The sequence below is a fragment of the Python bivittatus genome, unplaced genomic scaffold, assembly GCF_059951505.1.
Source record: "Python bivittatus isolate LINGU-HERP-01145 unplaced genomic scaffold, Pbiv_v1 ctg000510_np1212, whole genome shotgun sequence".
Lineage (NCBI taxonomy): Eukaryota > Metazoa > Chordata > Lepidosauria > Squamata > Pythonidae > Python > Python bivittatus.
In genome coordinates this window covers 2,755,352-2,774,796 of record NW_028277081.1, presented here as the reverse complement: position 1 = coordinate 2,774,796, position 19,445 = coordinate 2,755,352, and the positions used below count along the sequence as shown (strand labels likewise).

Sequence of the window (19,445 nt, the reverse complement as noted above, 5' to 3'; positions counted from 1 at the left end):
TGCTCATTTCCTGGACAGTTCCCGCCTCAGCAGGCCCTTTTCCTCTTCCCTCCTCAGCAGTCAATAACCTTCTCAGTACTGATGCACAAGCTGCTTTGGGGTTAAGAAAGGAAGCTAATGGAACACGTGACACACACCTAACTACAAGACATCATCTTCTGGTTCATTTCTAAGTCTAAGGAGAAGCACTGGCTCTTATAGCACAGATGATTTAGTCAAGAACAGCGTGCAGACTAGTTTTTCAAAATATTTTCAAATCAGTTTCTCTTGAAATTATGACCAAATTTTTCACCATCAAGTTATCAATAGGATCCACTTAGAGAGAGGAAGAGGGCCAGGGACAGCCATCAGGCAAAAGATAAACAGACAGTTTACAAGCTGGGAAGAATGAATCTCTCTCTCTCTCTCCTTCATATTCCAGATTAGATTCCAGTCTAACATTATTTTTTTTTGCCCCAGCAGAGTTCATTTTAGTCTTTCCCCCCTTCTTTCTCTGTCTCTTTACTATCAACCTGCAAATACGCATTTTAATGCAAGACCAAGAGAAAACTTTAAATGCCAGCTGCAGGCACTGCAGACTCAGAGGAACAAGCTGAACAGGTCCATGGGCACCAAAGGCCAAGGACGGTCCATCTCTGAGTTGAGAACTGCCACATGAGGCAGGAGACCTCAGGCTCACGCACATGCCTTGTCACAAGCATTCTGCTCTGTGCCATGCAGCTTGACAGCAGGGGCAGCAAAGGGAAACTGCACCGGGGCTCAAGTGGGTCAGTCCTGTGCCCGCCGAGGACAGGTCAGAGAGAACCAACCTTCTGGTGTCTTCTGGAATGCAGCAACCACATTCTCTTCTTGACTGACCACAATAAATGCTCAAACTGCGATGAGATCAGCCCTTTGAATAAACAACAAGGCTGCCATTTTCTTGGGAAAAATGCCTCTCTTTCCAAGAGAAAGAAGGTGACAGGGCATAAGAGGTCATCTAGTCTAACCCCTTGCTTGATGCAGGAGGAAAAAATGCCAAATGTTATATTTAGGGTTAGTTTCATCCCTGTCCATTTGTGACATTGTCTTAAAAGCAGCAGAGGGGATTAGAAAAGTTTAGGAAAAGTTATCCCCATTCCACTTTTTCACTGCTTTCTCTTCTGCTCAGCTCTAATTTAACTAATTTCAGTTAAATCAGCAGAATTTTTTGTGAGACAGAAGTCCCTGCAGAGTCCCCAAGGGAACCAACCGCCCATTGTCCTGATCTTATTCTTCCTACGGGTGCACATCTGCCCTCTCCCTGAGAAATCTCCCTGACACTTTCCGGCAAAGGCGAAAAATCTGTGCTTCTTGCCACAAACCGATTCCAGGCATTCAGTGGAGCAGACCGGGATCCCCAAAATGTGACGTGATAAGAAGTTGATTAGTCTTTAAGTTACCACAGAAAACCTTTACTGCACAGCTGCTTTCATACAATACACACAGCTTAGTTAATGTTAACCTTGGTTAGCTTTTGGGTGACTTAACATATTGTGTGAACTCTGTCTTTTCAGTTAGTTTAAGGCTAAACCTCCTGGGCACACCTGGAAAATGGATTAATTCTGTAGCCAAGTTCAGCACACTTGGCAGAGACAGCCTTGGCTGGTTCTGCCAGAAAAAGGGCAGACAATGAGGGCGGTGGGAGAAAAGAGCTCCCGCTGAAGGACGGGATATAAATGTAATAGTACAGGAATGTCAAATAGGAAAACGGTGTCACAATCTGGCATCTCTGGAGCTGTATTCTGGGCTCTCGTTCAAATAACAAAGAGAAACATTTCCTGTTATCTCCCACTCTGTTCTTCAAACATATTTCTGAAACGCTCCGGCACATTCCCACTTCAGTCCGCTAATTCTGCTCCATCGGGAGAGGGTCCCCCCCCGGGACGGAGCTGCCATCCGCGAGAGCGAACGCTTTCTTCCCCTGCTCCCTCCCACTCCTGTTTCGGTTTGGCCAACGCGAACAATTCCAGAATCTCATAAACTCCAGAATCTGCATCCCGCCCGATCGCCTAGAGGGGGGCCGCCGTCCCGCTCCGGATCAGGAACCCTGACTGGGAGGGGGAGGGGAGAGAACGAGCAGGCTCGGGGCACAACCGGGCTCCGGCGGCCCAGCCTGGCCGACGCTGTCCGGCAGGAGCGAACTCCGACCGGCGACCGCCGCTCTCCCGCCGAAAAGCCCCGCGCGAAGCCTCGACCGACCGACCGAAGCCGCGGCGCTGCCCCAGGACCGCCCGCGGGCGCCAGGAGGGCCGGCGTGGGCTGCCACCGAGGGGGCCCGGGGGGAGGGGCCCGGGTTCCTCTCCGGCCAGCCTACCTCGCGGGGCTGCTGTGGCTGCGGGGGCGGGGGGGCAGGACGCGCGCCTGCGTGGGCAGAACGAACCGCAAACGAGCCCGAGCAAGCCCCAAACGCGAGAGGAGCCACGAGCGTGACTCCAAAGCGCCGTCTCCAAAGAACGGCCTCGGGCGCGCGTCAGACCGAGGCCTTCCGGGCCGGAGAGGGCGCAGGCCGGGGGCCAGCCGTGCCCCCCGCCGGGCCGTCGTTAGGGCGCAGCCGTAACGCCAGGCGGCGAGCGTCCCCACGCTCCCCACGACCACAACAACCCTGCGAGGTGGGCTGGCCGAGAGCGCGGCCCCGCGGGAAAGGGACTCCGCGCGGGAAGGGGCGCTCGGGCCCCGAGGGAGCAGCAGCGGGTCGGGCCAGCGCTAGGGCCAGGGCAGGCCCCGCTCCCGCGGCCCCGACAGGCGGGGAGGAGGAGGGCGCGGGGGGCCCCCGGGGCCCGGGGAGGCCGCCCGCCCCCGCCGCGGGCCTCCTCAGCGGCGGACTCACCGGCGCCGTCCCTCCTCACGGGGCCGTTGCCGGGGAGACGAGAGGCGGGGCGGGCGAGGCGGGGCTTCCTGCCCCCGGCCCGGCGCGGCGGGCGTCACTTCCGGGGCCGCCGCGGCCAAGATGGCGAGCGGAGGGGCCGCCGGGGGCAGGGAGCGCCGCGCAGGTGAGCCGACCCCGCCCGGGCCCGCGGCCGGGCCCCTCTCGCGCCTTGGCCCCGCCCGCGGGGGGGCGCGGGAGAGGCCCGGGCCTCCTGGGGCCGCGCTCGGGGCGGGAGGGGCGGCGGGCCCGCGGGGCGGCTCTGCCCGGCGGGCGCGAGGAGCGCCCGGGGGAGCCCTGCCGCGCCCTTCCTGCCCGGAAGCCGCGGGGCGTGTCGCCTCGTCGCGGCCGCCCGGCCCGGCCCGGCTCGGCTCGGCGCGCTCCGGCCTCCTTTCCGGCGCCCGGGCCCAGCCTCCCCGAAGGGTCCCCCCGCCGAGTCCACCTCGCTTGCGTCCTGAAATGAGGCGGGGGCTCCCAGGCCGAGCCCCTCGTCCCTGGGCGTTCGGATTCCAGCTGTTAAACTTGCTTTCATCCCCCCCCCGAGATCTCTGGGCCGGAGGAAAACAGGGTGGAAACTGACTGGGCGGGCTTCATGTTAACCCCGCCCGCGGCGACCCCAGCAGTCGTTTCCCAGGGCAGCAGCGTGAGGGTCGTGCCAGGAGCCTGGCGGGGGCAGAGGACCTCGCGCTGTTAAAGTCACTTCAGAAGCCAGGGATACGTCGTTTGTAAATACGGTGGATGCCGGGCATTGCCAAAGCGCGCGCTTTCCCTGGCGGTGATGCCTTTGGGACGGGGGACCGGCCCTCCAGGCGCAGGTTCTGAAATGGCCAGATGGCTGGAAGCAACAGAAGGAGGACGTTCCGCAGCGGAGCGTCTCGTGGCCTCTTGACCCTGGAAGAGAGGCTGGCGAGTCCGGGTGCCGAATGTGAATGTTCGTATTCGATACGAAGATAGCTGCAGCACACGTGCGACCAAGGAACTCTGTCGCGAGCCCCTTAGTCAGCCATCCTGCGCTAGCGTGCCCCGTGACAGCGTATCACCCCTCCTGCTGAGGCTGGCCAACTGCGTTTTGGCCTCGTGGGGTGCAGGAGCCTACCTCCAGTTTCTGTCCTCCCCCCACCACAAAGTCATCGTCTCCCTTACAAGGCGGGCGTGCTGTAACTATTACAAGCAGGTGGTAGTCATAGTAAATTGATTTAACGTGTGCCTCCGGTGTAGCGCAGTGCAGATACTGAATGAAAGCTCTGGATACCGCCACACCATACTATGACTCGTGCTCTGTAGAATGCATCGTGCTCCACAATAATGCCTGTGGCACCTGGTTTGATCGCTTCAAAGCACTATGCAAAAACTAATTCTTAGTATTGTTATATTTTTAATTATACATACAAAATAATGGGACTCAGGGCTTTTACAATTGCTTATTTGAATCACTTTTAATTGTGCCTTTAGATGTATACAGAATGACAACTATCTGTTTCTCATTTTAGGTTTCATGTAATCCCAGGAGTTTCTTTCTATATAACTTCTCAGAGCACGTCAGGATTTCAGAATGAATCAGGTGAGTTAAGTTTTTCTCAAAATTATTTCCTTCCTGCTAGAAATATTTATTCTGCAGCTCAAATACAGAATTTGCATCTCCATTGTTGGGCCAAATAACATCCTTATGCTGACTGATTTTCCCTTGATTGTCGGCTTCCAGATTCATTCCAATAGGCCCTTTTTCAAGAACCCTCCTCCAAGAAAGCTTGCTTTATGGTATATAAATAACAGCTGCCTGTAGGCCATTAGAAAGTTCACAATCTCGAGTTTACTTCCTCCTTCTGAAATTTCAGTTTCATGGTTTAAAATACGTATATTTTAAGAATAGGTCTTTGTGAGCTTCAGCACAGACTCTGTACTGGAATAAACAGTCCTTTAGCTACAGGTTCTTGAATGAGATGGTGTCTCTTTTAAAGTGAACAACCCAGTCCTTTCGCTGTTTCTGTGGAAGTCAGTCATTTCCATGGAAGGAAGCGTTCTTCTTCAGTTCCTCCACGCAGGAATGCAGCCTCGATGTAGTCTTCTCTTTGCTCGCCTCTGCCCTTTCGAGTAGCTACATTAGCTCCTTTCGGTACAGCTTTGTTAGGACTCTGGTAAGTGGTAAGGCTGCATGTCATGGAGTTCCTGGTTGGTGGACCCGGCAGGTGCCTGGGGGCGGACGGAGAGGCTGCTCTTCTAAGACGTTGCATCTGCTTGAAAATAAAAGACGCGTACGTGCGTGTCAGTGCTGGTTGCAACTGATCTGTTTTTTCCCAGTCCATCGTTCTTGAGCTGCCCTCCCACATGGGCTGAACTTGCAGTGTGGGGTGGAGAGAATGGGGATTCTTTGGGGAGTTTGGGCTGTGTCTCCCTGGTGATATTTGTACAAGTGTTGTGAAACTTGTGGATTTCTTAAATTAAATTGCTGGCGGGGCCTCCTCTGAGAGAAATCTTCCCCTGGAATAATCCAGACTGGCTGGATTACATAAGAGCTGGATTACATGCCATTTCCCAGCACTTGAAAGGGTGAGAAATGACATGCCCCAAACAGCAGCTGGATCTGTTGCTCTACTGAGGGGTCCTCAGATTGATCTTTTTGCCGGGCCAACGGTTGCAGTCTTTGTGGAGGAAGCTGGAGGCTCGCCTCTGTGTGTATAACTGCTCATTCCAAATCAATTTGTAAGTCAGGGTGGCATTTTCTAAAGTGAAAAAAACTAGGCGAAAGAAAAGAAAAGCAAGTACCATGTTTTTAAAAAGACCCTGCGAGGTGCAAATAAAAGGGACATTTGCCAGGGCTGGGCTGGGGAGCCTGGGGTGGATGTCGCGGTTGTCTGTTGCTGCAGGTAAGAAGCCTTCTCTCGCAGCGGCTGCGTGGGGTCATAGGGAAGCCTTCTGAAGGCGCAGGACCCCCGCTGCCCTCTGCCCGTGTAGAATTTCAGGCACCCTTCAGCCTGATCTTAAAAGCTTTCTGCAAAGGAGCAGCTGAAGCGGCTTGTCAGACCACTGTCCACCTTTTCATGGCTGACCACCACTGGGCGACCCCAGGAGATGACTGGAGAAAGGCAGTTCTTGAATTTTAAAGAAAACATCTCCTGCCCCTGCTTGGAAAGTGAGTCAAGGGCAGATGCTTTTGCCCAGATTTGTTCGTGTTGGCCAGTCATGAAACAGAACAACGAGGAGCCCACGTGGCTGTTCAACGCCAGCAAGGTCTCCCTCGGCGTTGCCCTGCTGCTAGGAAGTTAAATGAACTTTCAGAGTAAGTTAATTCCTTCCAAAGGAATCCGTGCTGTGACTTGGAGCTGGCTTAGTCTCAGAAGGGTCCCCAAGGGCAGTGTGCCCCAAGGCCCTTCAGTTTTCCGACTCCCCCAGGCGTTCGTTGGGGCCCTTCTTTTCCTTTAGGCGTATAATCTTCAGGTTTCCTTCACACTCTAGCTGCCTTCTTTCCTGGTTTTTCCTTCATGGCCTGGGCCTCTGTCCCCGTGTTGCCTCTCTGCTTCCTGTGCCAGTCGCTGCTCTTCTCGGGGGGCTCAGTCAATCCCAGCCAGAGAGCTTTTTCTGCAGCTCAGGAACCAACCACCCCCGAGGATCCCCTGACCGCAGAATCCCATCAGCATCTAGGAGACAGAATTGCCTTTGCGTTCAAAATGTTTCCTGATATTTCACACCCAACTTTGGTCTCAGAGTATGTTAGTTTCGCTGGAGTCAGAAAGTAAATAAATAAGTCTGTTTCTCCAAAATCGAGTGTTTGACATCAACTCCATCGTGTTCTTTTCTTTTTTTCTCCCTTTTCAGTGCCCTTTGTTGACAACTTATAATGCCAGGTCTGTATAATTTCCTGCCTTGGATGCTTCCTCCAAAACATCCTGCAACACCATGTATTTCATTCTTTCTTTGCTTTTAACTGCTGACTTACAATTCAGCTTTGCTGTTGTCCTGATTTATACTAAGGAGGCTTATTAATTTCTTACTCCACAACATTCTTGGAGGAGACTTGGAAAACGGCTTAATTAACAAGCAGGATGCAAGATTGTCAGTTGTTGGTTGGTTATATTAATTGATTTGATACATTTTACTCAAGTGAAGATGCTTCCGTGTAATTGCTTGGCACAGGTGTAGGCAAAGTACAATCCCTGGCAGTTCTGAATGGCCCCATAGACCCCCCAGATTAAATGACAGTAAAAATGTAGAGGTTGAACTCTCATAAAACCATCAGCATTTGTGAGATGCAAGTATTTCTGCAGCAGATGTTGCAGTTGATCATTGTTTGATGGCCCCTGCTGCTTCAGAACATACCGTCTCCTGGTTTAGCAAGTCTTCATGTTTTTATGATGTTTTTTATGGATGCAAGTATTCCCAAAACCTGCAGGTGGCAATCTCTACTCTCCATTCAAAGCGGACTTCTTTCTCAGAAATGAGAAATGCATGCATGTACCATCTCAAAAAGAACATTTTTCTTTCTTTAAAGCAGTTGCTTTAGGTTTGGCTCCTCACCATCTCTGGCTGGGGCTCAGGACAGACCACTTGTTAATTGACCAGTTGACCCAACTGACATACACAGTTGCTGGGTCACACATTGTGCATCTGAGCCATAATGTGGGACTCGGTTGCTTTTGTTTTAGCCTTTGTCCTTTGTAACCCAGGATTTATGGCTAAGCAGAATGTATGATGCAGCCACACAGGTGCCAGCCCTGTGGTTTTTAATCAGTGCCTCTAAACAAATTGGAAAATTATGGAATTGGATCGGGTTGTCTACATTAATTGTAAACTTAATGTCATTTTTAAATACAGGCATAGCTTTCTGAAATTCTGTTCCATTGTTGAATGGATAACACAGGTTTTTTAAGGATGTGTGCTTGCACACCCGTGCACACACACACACACACACACACACACACACACTTAGAGAGGTAGGTTTGCAGAAGCTTTATCATTAAATTCCAAACCCATACTTGCTGTATTTCAGGTGTTTTTAAGAATGTGTGGAGTCTATATTGCATGTTGCTTTGAGAGCCAAGTGGGGGAAGGAAGGACGGTGCATGCAAGCGGAACAGCTGTAAAGATCTGCTTAGCTCCATCCCCAGCCTTTTCCTCCTGCTGACATTCCTAAAGATGCTTTCAAGGAGTTAATGTTTGAAAGACATTGTTTAAGGATGTGGTTGAGGTGGTGAGGCCAGAGTGACAGAAGGCATAAACTGGTGCTATCCCAAGCCCCTTCCCCTTGCAAAACTGGACAAAATTGAATGGATGCAGCTATCTTGCAGGCTCAGGATTGGCTGTGTCTGAACAGGAGACTGTGGCCCTCCAGAGGTTGGGGACTGAAACCCCCCACAGTCCCTCCCTCCTGGCTGTGCTAGCAGAGGCTGGTGATTGACGGCTCTGAACTGACAGAAAACCTTCGCTCGCTCAGGCAGACGTTTCATTAATGCAATTCCACAGGGTAGCTACCCTGTTGGCTGTTCCCCTGTGGATGCGCCCATTCTTTCTTTGTACGTCACAGCCTCCTCCGGCCATGCTTTCCTTTTATTTCTACCCCCAACAGAAAATATACAGAGGGTTGCAGGCTACCAAGCAACTGGATACAGAGGCCTGGCTGAAACTGAGGAACTCTGGGTTTGCTTAGATGGCCTCACTGGGGCCCGCGTGGCCAGCCTCCCCATCTATTCCACCCTGACTCAGGGAGGAGAAAAATGGACCATAGACCTTCTCATACCATCAGTAAACACCAGCCTGGCACCCTTCCATCTGATGATGCAGCCCCCTAATTCCCAGCCTGTGTGGCCGTTGGGTCTGCTGGCTAGGAATTGCTGGAATTGAAGTCCCAACAACCGTGGACAGTTTTGGGGTCAGAGACACCCCTTGTTTTAAAAATGCATTTTGGTTCTCTTTGGAAACTCAGAAAACAAGTTTAGAGGTGTGTTCTCTTCTCTTTCAACAGCTTGTTTTATATTTGCCTTCCTTTTTTCCCCTTGCTACTGAAAGGATTAGGGTTAGTTGGGGATCAGGCTGGGCTTTGATGTGGCTGATGGAAATTCCCTCTTTGTTGTCCAGGTCCTAGGCCTGGTGTGCCAGGAGAACGGGCTCTGAGGCACATGTAGCTATGCAGCCCACGGGGCCCAGCCCCAGCCCCTTCCCTAGCCCCTTCCCTGCCTCCCACTGAATTTGCCTCCCTGTTGCCTTTCCAGGGGGGGTTCTGCTTTTTTTCATGGAGAAAATCTATGTGGTCACTAGGAGTCAAAAATGACTTGATGGCACCTACAGTAGTCAATCAATTATACTTTTTTTTGACCCCTGATGCTGCCTTCCCCACCTTGGCCTGATACTTCCTAGCCCATCCATTCTCTGCAGCTTCCCTTCGGTGGCCCCTGACTGCCCCCGTCTTTCCTTCCCTAACCTGCATTTTCTTCTTTTTCAAAAAACCCGCTGTAGTGTTTTTTTCTCTGAACAGAGGGAGTCATACTGTTGCGGGAAGAAAACCCCAACCGTTCCCCACCCGCAGATAGAAGGTAAAGATGTAAAAAGCTCTGCATGGGGCTCTCTGATTTGTGGTACCTTTAACGGATAGGAAGGCCCTTGGGCGACTTGCGGGCAGCATTGGTGACCTAACCTGTGCCAGAGCGTGATTGGAGGAAGGCAGTTCTGGCGGGTTTTACTTAAAAATGTTTGAATGTGTATCAGCTTATTCCACAGTAGTGCTTCCTGTGTGCCACCGATCCTCTTCTTTGCCTCAGCTCTCCTGCGCAGAGAGGTGGAACGGCTTCTGCGTGGCACACATGCAAAATGATCGGATCCGCAGTAGCTGCAGGTTCAGTCTGGAAAAGCTGCCTGTCCTGGGCCCGTGAAGCTGTGGCCCGCCCAGTTTAGGCAGGCTTCTCCAACCTGGTGCCCTCCTTGTTTGTTCATTTGGTGGGTTTATCTCCTGCCTGAGTCCTAGCAGACTCCAGGCAGTGGACCAAGACTAATAAAACAAATAGCATTAATAATGCAGACCAAAAAAGCTCTAAAGGGATGCTGCCACCTGCCCTCTAAGCAGTCTGCTACGGCCCCTGCAGCAGCTGGATTTTCACGAGGGTCCGGGAGAGGCGTCTGCTGCTCGGGGCAAGGGAAGCCAGCCCTGCCGAAGATGGAAAGAGGGTGGGATGCGGCCCAAGGAGCGTTCCTCTGTGAGCGGGCAGGGGCTAAGGAACGCTAGCCCACGCCCGTGCCCAGCAGGGGCATCCCGGAAGAACTTTGGCTTTCCTCGCTCGCTTGCGGCACCTGCTCCTGTGGCTCCACTGATGGCGGTCAGAGTTTGCAGCCTCTGGTTGCCGTTTCCTCCCTAGATTTGCCTCGCCCCCTTTAAAATAAGCTCCGTCGGTGGCTCTTGCTGCTGCTAGCGCCAGCAGAGTCCAGAGCTGAGCTCTGCGTTCTGTGAGGAAGCCCCCTGCCCTCCGTCTGGCTTCGCTGTGCGTTTGGCTTCCAACTCGGCAAGGGAGGGAGAAAAATGTCCCCCTCTCCACAGGGTTTCATTTTATTCTACCTGGGACCTGACCCATTTTCTCTCAGGTTGACTGGTGTAAATAGAGTTGAGGTGCATCGGAGAGGTGAAGCAGGAGTAACTTCTGCTGCTCGCCTCGGTTAGGAGCAGAGGCCCTCTTGCGTGCTGCAGCAGATGTCTCCGGGAAGGCCACGCGTGGAGTCGGCTGCCAGCGGCGCCTCCTTTAGTGTACTTCTGCCGCTGATGGACCTCTCCAGGAGTTGGGGTCACGTTTGCAGGAAGGGGCTCGCTCAGCATTTATGTGGGGCAAGAGGGTCTGTCACGTTGGAACTCAAAAAGTGGAGAAAGTTACCCCTCAGTGCCTTGTTGCATATCAAGCCACCCGATCCGCAGAATGCCACTTGCTAGATTCTCTGTGCCTTACCTGCGTTGCTGCCCTAGGCATTTGGTTCTCAGTAATCCAGAGTACCACCGTAGTTCTGATTTTGTGTCTTTCTCAAGAGATCTGGTCCTCTGGATAGGAGAATTTTGAAGCTGCGTTTGTTTGCGTGAGTTTAATAATTGGCTCGCGAGGCTCTTCTTGGATCCAGATGCATCCGCAGAGTATTTTGCTGGGTCCCTCCATCTACCTGGTCCTCAAGTAAGATGCTTGCCCCGTTGCAGGTCTTCTGGGGCATGTGCTGAGCTCTGCAGGTCAACCTACGTGGAGCAAAGGAAACTCAGTCTGTCACTATTCATTTCAAAAATTTACACAGCTGCCCATCTCACAAACATAATTCTGATGTATGCCTTGTCAGGGTAACATCTGTAGGGACCTGCTCCAGTCCCCCAAGGTTGCAGTTTTGAATTTTGGTAGAAGAGGATGCGAGAGGAAGAATATGCTTAGATGCAGATGCGCCTCCTCTGGGCCGGTTTCTGTCCAGCTGAGACACAGTGGGAAAACTCTTGACCAATTTACTAAGAGGGAAAACCAAGATCTTGTAAAGAAGAGAGATAAGAGATTCGCAGCAGGCCTCACTCAGCGGGGGCATCCGTGCCCTCCTGCTGGATGTGTCTGTGAAAATGAAGATTGACGATTTCTACTTGATAACCTTCCCCGAAGTCAGTTTTACACTGTCAGGGATCGTGTCCTCAAATTCAAGGACGCGACAAGGGCTGATACGAAATGGAGAGGCTCGGCTGAGGGTCAGGGTCAAGTACTGCTGATGGCAGCGCGGGGGGGCTTCCATCGCTGCCTTGCGCGCTCCCCTGGGCCAACCTCTTTTCTGTTTCGATTCACTTTGCAGAACTCAATCGGACCTTCAGGATCAGTTGAGACTTTGGCCGACGTACCTGAGCACGTCCTCAAAGGGCTTCCTGAGGAAGTGAGGCTCCTCCCGTCCACTGTCGACAAGACCCGGCTTGGTGGGTGAACCCAGAACAAAGCGCCCGAAGCAGAATAGCTTTAGCTTCTCCGCCCTTGGGGAAGGCGGTGGAGGCGGGTTCCTGGCAGGTTTTTCTTTTCTTTCTGCACGCAGTGGGGTGCCCAGGGTTAGGCTTGCCCCTTCGAGTCTTGGGTGCAGCAGCAGCTTCAAAAGCTGTCAGGAGATTTGATTTTTCATGTGGCAGGAGTGTGAAATGATTAAAGACTTCCTGAATGATTGTCAGCCTGTATTTAATCAGTTAAAATTTAATTAACAAGCGTAGTTTTCACCCGAGCCCCATCCACTTGATGGGCGGTGGGCCCTGGCGGGAGGATGTTGCCCCAGACCAACGGAAGTTGCTGAACACTCATAAGGGCAAACGCAACACTCAGGCAGAGAAAGTGGAAGAATACCATGGAAAAACTGCCTCTAGGGAGACCAGCAGCAGCCCCCATGAAAACCTTGGAGTGGGTCATGTATTTCTCTTCACAATTCAAGTCACCCCGATTAGCTTCCTGGGGTGGCTTTGACACTCACCAACATCCTGTAACTCTGAAAGCTTCCCCTGCTTGCTTACTGGCGGGGGGGGGGGGCTTTTTGGGCAGCGTAGCCCCATTGGGAATGCTACTTCGCTTGATTCTACACTTCATTCTCACGTTTTCTAGTCCTCAAGTTTTGAAGCTGCAGCAGGTCCCTTTAGCTGCACAGTGTGCGCCACTGTGGCCTCTTGCTGTGGTCTATTCTGTAGCTGCATCAGTTTATCCTAAATTTCACCATGTCCTTGCTGCCTGCCATTTCATTCCTCTTCATAAAACCAAAGATCTCCAGCTTCTGGGTGGCCTGCTGAATGAAGCCAGATGCTTTCTTGCTGTAGCGTCTGTCAGGGAGGAAAGATCTCACGATGCACGGGGTCTCAGCCTGGACGCTATTCATCTTTCTTTTTTCAGCGTGACACTTTCTAACATCCCCTGGCTCCACCGCCCTTAATCATAGATCTCATTTTTAGACACTCTGCAGACCCCATTTAGGCACCAATCTCAATTCAGGACAGTTGAAATTGGGCTGAGGAAAAGGATGCAGGTGTCCTTGCATCCCGCCGGCACTTCTCTTCCATCCTCGAAAGCCTCCAGCTGTCGGTGCAGCACCCCCCAAGACCTAAGGTCCTGCTGTAGACTTCTCCTTTCCCTCAGCCTGAGGTCGCCAGGGAGGAGAAGGGCTCCAGACCCCTCTCGGTTCCCTGCCTGTAAGCATTTGCACATTATTCTGGGGACGCCTACCTGGGGCAGAAATAAGACCTGCCTGTAGAGCACGGAGAAGCTCTCTGTGCTTGGACTACAGTTTGCAGGGCATTGAGAAGCTGTGCCTTTCACTGGAGCTAATTGGGCCCAGTTCCCTTGGCAATCCAGTTTGTCAAGAAGGGGAATCGATGTCGGGAAGGGGTGTTTCCAGGATCCCAACGCCACCCCTTTTCCGCTGTCTTCATGCAGCAACCTGGCCGAGGCCAAGAGGAGCTCACTGCTCTTTGTCTGTTTGGTCTCCAGGTGTCTGGGCCACAAAGCCCATTTTCAGAGGCAGGAAGTTTGGCCCCTTTGTTGGCGACAAGAAGAAAAGGTCTCAAGTGAAAAGCAATGTGTACATGTGGGAGGTAAAGAAAAGCTGATGAGAAGTGGCGTTTCCCTTCCCTGACAGTAGGCTCTGAAGTAAGGAGGAGGCATGGGCGCAGGAGGAGAGGTCCAGCACACCTCTTCACTCCACAGTCCCAGCCCAGGGGGGAGGGGAGGCCCTGCGGGACAGCATGTCTCTCCCCTTCCTTGATCCCCACATGAGTCTGAGGCTCTGGACCAGGGAGCTCTGATGATCAGTCTTTCTCTTTCTCTCTCTCCTCTTCTTCTCTTGCCTGCCCCCCGCCTCCCCTGCTGTGACATTTCCAGGTCTATTACCCAAATTTGGGGTGGATGTGTGTTGACGCCACGGACCCAGCGAAGGGGAACTGGTTGCGTTATGTGAACTGGGCTCGCTCAGGAAAGGAGCAGAATCTTTTCCCGTTAGAAATCAATCGGACCATTTACTACAAAACGTTAAAGGTAGCTGTGCTTCTGTGTCTCTGGGTGGGCGTGATGGGTTCCCTGATGTCGAATTCCTGTGATCTTGTGAGAAAACAGAGAAAGACCATCTTGGTCGTTCCCAGTTGAAAGAGGGTGGGAAGAGCCCACCCTGGGCCCAAGGGATGGGCAGTCGTTTTCAGCTGGTGGGCTGCATTTCCTCTGTCTTCCCTACTTCGAGGCCTCAGGCAGGAGTATTATCACTAGAATGTGTGGGACATTTTTTAAAATACATTTTAATGTCTTTGGCTCTTGGAAAGGTTTTTAATGGGCAAAACGGTTGCCTTCCAGAACTTTAAGATTCCAGTTTTGTCTCTTAGAACCTCCTCCAAGTGGGGAAAATTGGTCTGATTTTTGTCAGGCTTTTAAGGGGCATCTTGGATACCTTAAGTTTCTTTAAGAGATCCTGTTTGCCCTTAATCCCAAACAAATAAATGGCCCCAGAAATGTCACCCCTATGGTCCCGGTTAGGGACCAACTGCTTTAATTCCCCCAACATGGACAGAAGCATGTGAAGACCCACACGCCAACAAGTTGTTTGCTCTGCTCTTGCCTGGAAAAACTGATTCTGCTTCAAAATACAGTGTGTACTTTCAGATGGATGGGTCCAGAACATATTAGGGATTTTTCTGAAAAGGATTCCAGGCGTGGCAGCCTTTTGAAGCCCCAGATGCAAATGCAGTGACAGGCATCCAGGCAAAAGTTGCTTCAGATATCACAACGCCGCTAGATTGGAGAAACACTCTTGCAGAACACCTGCCTTTGTGAGATCTTCCCTGACGTTTTGTCTAGCTTGGCAGTACAGGTAGTCCTCCTTTACTGACCACAGTTGGGATTGGCAACTCTGTTGCTTTGCTAGGTGAAGCAGTCGCTAAGTGGGAAATCAGGTGACTGCAATTTTCCTTTTCCCCACTTCCCTGCCATTCTGGATAGCCAGCTTGAAAGTGACAAGAGGAGTCAGTTTCACACCTTTGGCTTTTGTTTGCCTCCTAACCGCTCCCCCTGCCTTTGGAATGCTCACCCCAGCCCTGGGATAATGAACAAGAAGGAAAATAATGTTTGTATTTACATTCCCTGGAGAGGAAGGGATTACAAGTGAGTAAGCAGGCACACAATGGGGTATACACATGGAAAGCAATGCATTGGCGCCGGCAGCTGTGAGCACACTACGCAAGCAGCCTGGTGTATTCCCCATTGTGTGCCTGCTTACTCTTTTGTAATCCCTTCCTCTCCAATTTCTCTGCTCTGCGAGGGGGGGAAAAAGAAAAACAACAGGCACAGGACAACACACGCTGACTGTAATGGCGATCACATGACTGAGGGACGCTGCAAAGGTCACAAACGCAGGCATTGGTCGTAAAGTTATTTTTTCAACACCGTCATAACTTCGAATGGTTGCTGAATGAGGCAGTTGGTAAGCAAGGACTGCCTGTATTTTCTAAAAAGGAAGACCCGCCATTCGTAGGTGCTCCACCGTCGACTTCTATGGGGTCGTATCTGTGGCCTCCATCTTTTGTTCTGTTGCAGCTTCTGCAGTTTGTCACATGGTTTGTAACGTCACAGCCTTGGCTGTCTGTAACCATTTCCCATGGGGAGAAGTGCTCCAGAGCGGAGGATCTGGAGGGTGGGTTTTTGTCTGGATAGGGCAAGATCGTGGTTTGCTTCACTCTCTCCCTGCTACTTACCGACTGCTCAGTATCTTTGTAATTCCCATCCTGGCAATGTTCATTTGGTCTCTTTTTATATCTGTTTGTTTGCAAAGGTGTTTATGCTGCCTACCTGAGTGACTCTAGGTGGCTCACTGTCATATATTAAAACAATCCTTAATTATTCTTAATTGATTCTAAATATTTATTTTCTTTATGCAAACATAGTCCCTAGCAAATACTGACAGGTTTGGTTAATAAGCTTATAAAACAGGATCATTTCAGTATTTGTGGGAAATGTGACTTTGGTATTGATACTTCTTTCTGAATGCTTATTGAAAGTGGCGTCTGTGTATTTGTGTGTTTTCAAGACTGTTTAGGCCTTTCAGACAAAAGCAAACTCCATAGCGGTTACAAACTCTGTGAAAGTTTCCGAAACGATTCATGCCCAAATTTGAGGCCATCCTGAAAACTAAGGAAAGAGGCTGTGGAGCGAAAAGGACAAGAAACCTCTGTTCTCTTCATTTGAGCAGTAGCTGCCGTTCTTCCATCTCCTCCTCCTCTTTCCTGAATGTTGTCAGATTTGCAGTCTGGAGGCTGAGGCTGACGTGTTTTTATTTTGTTTTATTCTGATTTTCGAGAGTAGATTAGAAGGCTTGGCTTTGAAATGTGGAAGGAGGAGATGGGGGTCAGATGTTCCTGCCAGCTGTCTTTGGAAAAAGCAGGGGAAGCTGACCTTGTTTTGAGAAGTTTCACGTGTCCTGCTGCCCTTTTGGGGGCAGCGGATGTACCTGGGGATAGAAGAAGCCGTGCTCTGACCCACATGACGTGACGACTTTTCCGAGCGTTATTTCTGAGCAGGGGTTTTCTGGAAGAGCAGGGGAGACCCGACGTAATGCGCAGGAGCACCTCAAACTGCCTTTGCTCCAGCAGATCCTTCCCCCCTTGGGAGGCAGGATGGTCAGTTCTTGGGGGAGCACAGAAAGCTGATCTCTGCTGGCTGGGCTCGAGCGTTCCATTCGGCCGTGGCTTGTTTAAACGCAGTTTATTGATAAACGACCATTCCCGGGGCCTACCTGACGAGCTAAACCGCCCGCCACCCCTTTCCTCTGTGCCCTCTCAGACTAGGTTATGCCAGTCCAGGAGGAAGCGTGTTTGTTTCAGGTGAACGAAGGAAGCAGGCGTCAGCGTTGGTTTGTGACGGAGCGAGTCGCCCAGCCTCCTCGGATGACTCAGCTGGCAAACAGTGGGGTTTTCCTAAATGTGCAAGTCACAGCCTTGTCCTGCGGTCCTCCTTCCAGCAGAGGGGCTGGACGTGGCCTGCCCCTCTCGCCCGCTCTCGCCCTCTCTGACGCTGCCGCACGGCCAGCCTGCTTGCGACGACGGAGTCCCGGAGGGTTAAAGAGTCCTTCCTGTTTGGCCGGTCGGGGCCCTCTCCCAGCCGAGCGAGCGAGAGAGCGAGCGAGCAAGCGAGCGGCAGCTGTTTGCGACCCGCCCGCAGCTCCTGCCCGCCTCCTCCCCCTCCCTCTGCGTGGGTCGGCGGCTGCTGAGCGAACAACCCTCGGTGCGATTGGCGTCCTGCTTTTGTCTCTTTCCTCCTGGCAGCCAATTGAGCCCGGGGATGAGCTCCTGGTCTGGTACAATGGGGAAGAGAACCCGGAGATAGCAGCTGCTCTGGAGGAAGAGAGGGCCAGCCACCGGAGCAAGAGGAACTCCCCCAAAGCCAGGAAAGGTAAGGCGCGCTCCCTCCGCCCCCACTGGCTGCCCAGGGGGCTGGCTGCCCGGCTGCCCGCTCTCTCCGCCCACCTGCCCTGCCTGCAGGAAAAGGAGGCCAAGCAGGAGAGGGGCGAAATGACAAACTCCGGGTGTGTGTGTGGGGGGGGTGCCCGCCCGCCTGCCTTCCGTCCGCCAGTTCCTGGTTGCGAGATCGAGAACCACTTTGCTCTGAGGCTTCCTCGTTCAGCCGACTCTCTGGCTCCACTGCCGGCCTGCTCTGCTCGCTTTGCTGCCTCTGGGTTTGCCCTCCCCTCCCGCCGGCTTCCCAGCCTCCCTCTGCCTCTCCCTGGTTCCCCAGGACCCTGGCCCCTTGTCTCTTCCCCCTTAGCACCCCGAGCTTTAAAGCAAGAAGTTCATTCCCCCACCGAGAAGGAAGTCAGGTGGCTTTTTTAAACCACCCCCCCCGTGGGAAAGTAGTTTTAGGTACTTTGTGGCCTGCATGAACAATGATCTTTTGGGTAAAGTGGGATGGCATTTTCACCCCCAAACTGCAAAACTGTTTGCACTCCCTCTAGTCCTGTTAATGATCCCAAACTCAGGGTGCCAGTGACATTTCAGGGCATACCAAATTCGGAGGGCTGGATTTGTACAGGTTGTGGTTAGGATCACATTTCAGGATGTTGTTGAAATTTGGGCAGTGAATCATCAGGCTTTCAGACCTTACAATGTTGCACTTGAGAAAATTAGATCTGTGTTCTACATTTCTTGTGAGTAAGATTCTTTTTGAAATGTTGAAAGGCTGCCCTACAAGACTGTCACATATCCTGAAGGCAAAAATCACCATGCATTTATGGGGCAAGTGCAACAAAGAGGTGCATAATATTGAGGACACAGTTTATCATGGGATGATTTTTTTTTTTTGGTAAAAACTAACTCAGGGAAGGTAAGAAGAATGAAGTTGCAGCAATGTTGTTTTTTTCAAGGGTTTTTTAAAAACCTTGTAGCAGAGAAACTTTCAAAATGAGAGAAGTTGGCATTCTTGGGGTATCCCTGATTTTGTCTATTTTCAAACCTTGTTTTATGTAATGGCTGAAATCCCTGGTCTCCTGCAACTGGTTCTCTTAGCTATTTCTTAGAAGTTCCAACAAGGAGGATGAAAGAGCAACCTTGGTGGTTCTCCTGTGGGCGTGCTGTGCCTTGAGGTGGGTCGCCGTAGGGGGGCAGGGAGTCAGAGAACAGAGTGGAAACAAAAACGGAGGCTCCAGGCTGGGTATCCTCGCGTGCTGAGATCCCGTGGAACGAGTTACTGCGCGGTAAACATTAGGTTGGATCTTCTGGCACCCCGCACAGTAATTTATGATTGAAAGGTGATGATAATATCATGGAGAGGAACTGGTGTGAAGGGAAAAAGACTCAAACAAGAAAATTTAGGGAATGGGTCACCATTTCACATAATGTTACATTCCACCTCTGGCAAAAGTTCAGGAACACAGTCCTCTCGGCCGTGAGGTCTGAGTTCCGCTTCTAATCAGTGGATGCACCAAACTGCCTTTGTTGGTTATGAACTAGCTTTTGCTGATCCAGGGAGGATTCTCAGCAGTCACCACGGGGAGCCTAGGTGGCTCTTCTCTAAGGTCAGGGGTCAGGGAGCATCCAGATGTCAGCCGATGAAACGTGAGGGTGTCCTTGGCCGGCAGCGTCCATGGGAAGCTGAGGTTTAAGGAGACTCCTGCTGGATCAGCCCAGACAGGTCCCTTAGCTGCCTTCTTTCCTGAAGAGTCCCAACGGGGAGGGGGGTGTTCCAAGTGGGATGCAGGCCTGTCTCCCACCTCCTTTGGATCTACCATATGGTTCCAGTCCAGGAAAGGGCTTGGCAGGAAAGCCCGTGCTCCTTAAAAAGCGTAGGAAAAGAGATTAGGAATCAGTGGCAGGAAGACCTTCCGGAATTCAAGAAGAGCCTGGCTTGGCTCTCGGGGAGTGAAAAGGTCAAGGCCCCCCTCCCAGAATGTTGCTTTCTGGGGGTGCATGTTCTGCTGGATGATGGCTTCCCCAACAAGTGAGCAAGCCCATCAGTATTATAATGTGGGGGGGGGGGGTATTAAGCCTGGTGCCCCTCTGTGCCCTAGCCTCGGTGGAGCGTCTGGGAGCTTCTGCATTCTTTTGGGACCTTCTTGATCGGAAGGGACCAGGTTCAGAAGG

At 51.9% G+C, this 19,445-nt stretch overlaps 2 protein-coding genes across 16 annotated transcripts in view; one reads left to right on the top strand and one right to left on the bottom strand.

The window, feature by feature from the left end:
- Positions 1–2,980, bottom strand: part of LRRC38 (leucine rich repeat containing 38) — an 85,140-nt gene extending 82,160 nt beyond the window's left edge. For 2 of the 4 annotated variants that reach the window (XR_015797394.1, XR_015797395.1), the window contains exon 1: positions 2,849–2,980. The gene's annotated coding sequence lies outside the window, so the exon portion shown is untranslated. The remainder of the gene's footprint in view (positions 1–2,848) is intronic. The other 2 variants (XR_015797397.1, XR_015797396.1) reach the window with 1 other exon arrangement.
- Positions 2,105–19,445, top strand: part of PRDM2 (PR/SET domain 2) — a 30,731-nt gene continuing 13,390 nt past the window's right edge. Inside the window, exons 1-8 of one of the 12 annotated variants that reach the window (XM_088147679.1) lie at positions 2,915–3,011; positions 4,375–4,445; positions 6,698–6,726; positions 9,351–9,408; positions 11,666–11,783; positions 13,324–13,427; positions 13,714–13,866; positions 17,136–17,262. In XM_088147679.1, the coding sequence (XP_088003805.1) occupies positions 13,419–13,427; positions 13,714–13,866; positions 17,136–17,262 (289 nt within the window). In that variant the 5' untranslated portion in view covers positions 2,915–3,011; positions 4,375–4,445; positions 6,698–6,726; ... (1 more) ...; positions 11,666–11,783; positions 13,324–13,418. The other 11 variants (XM_088147682.1, XM_088147683.1, XM_088147681.1 and 8 more) reach the window with 11 other exon arrangements.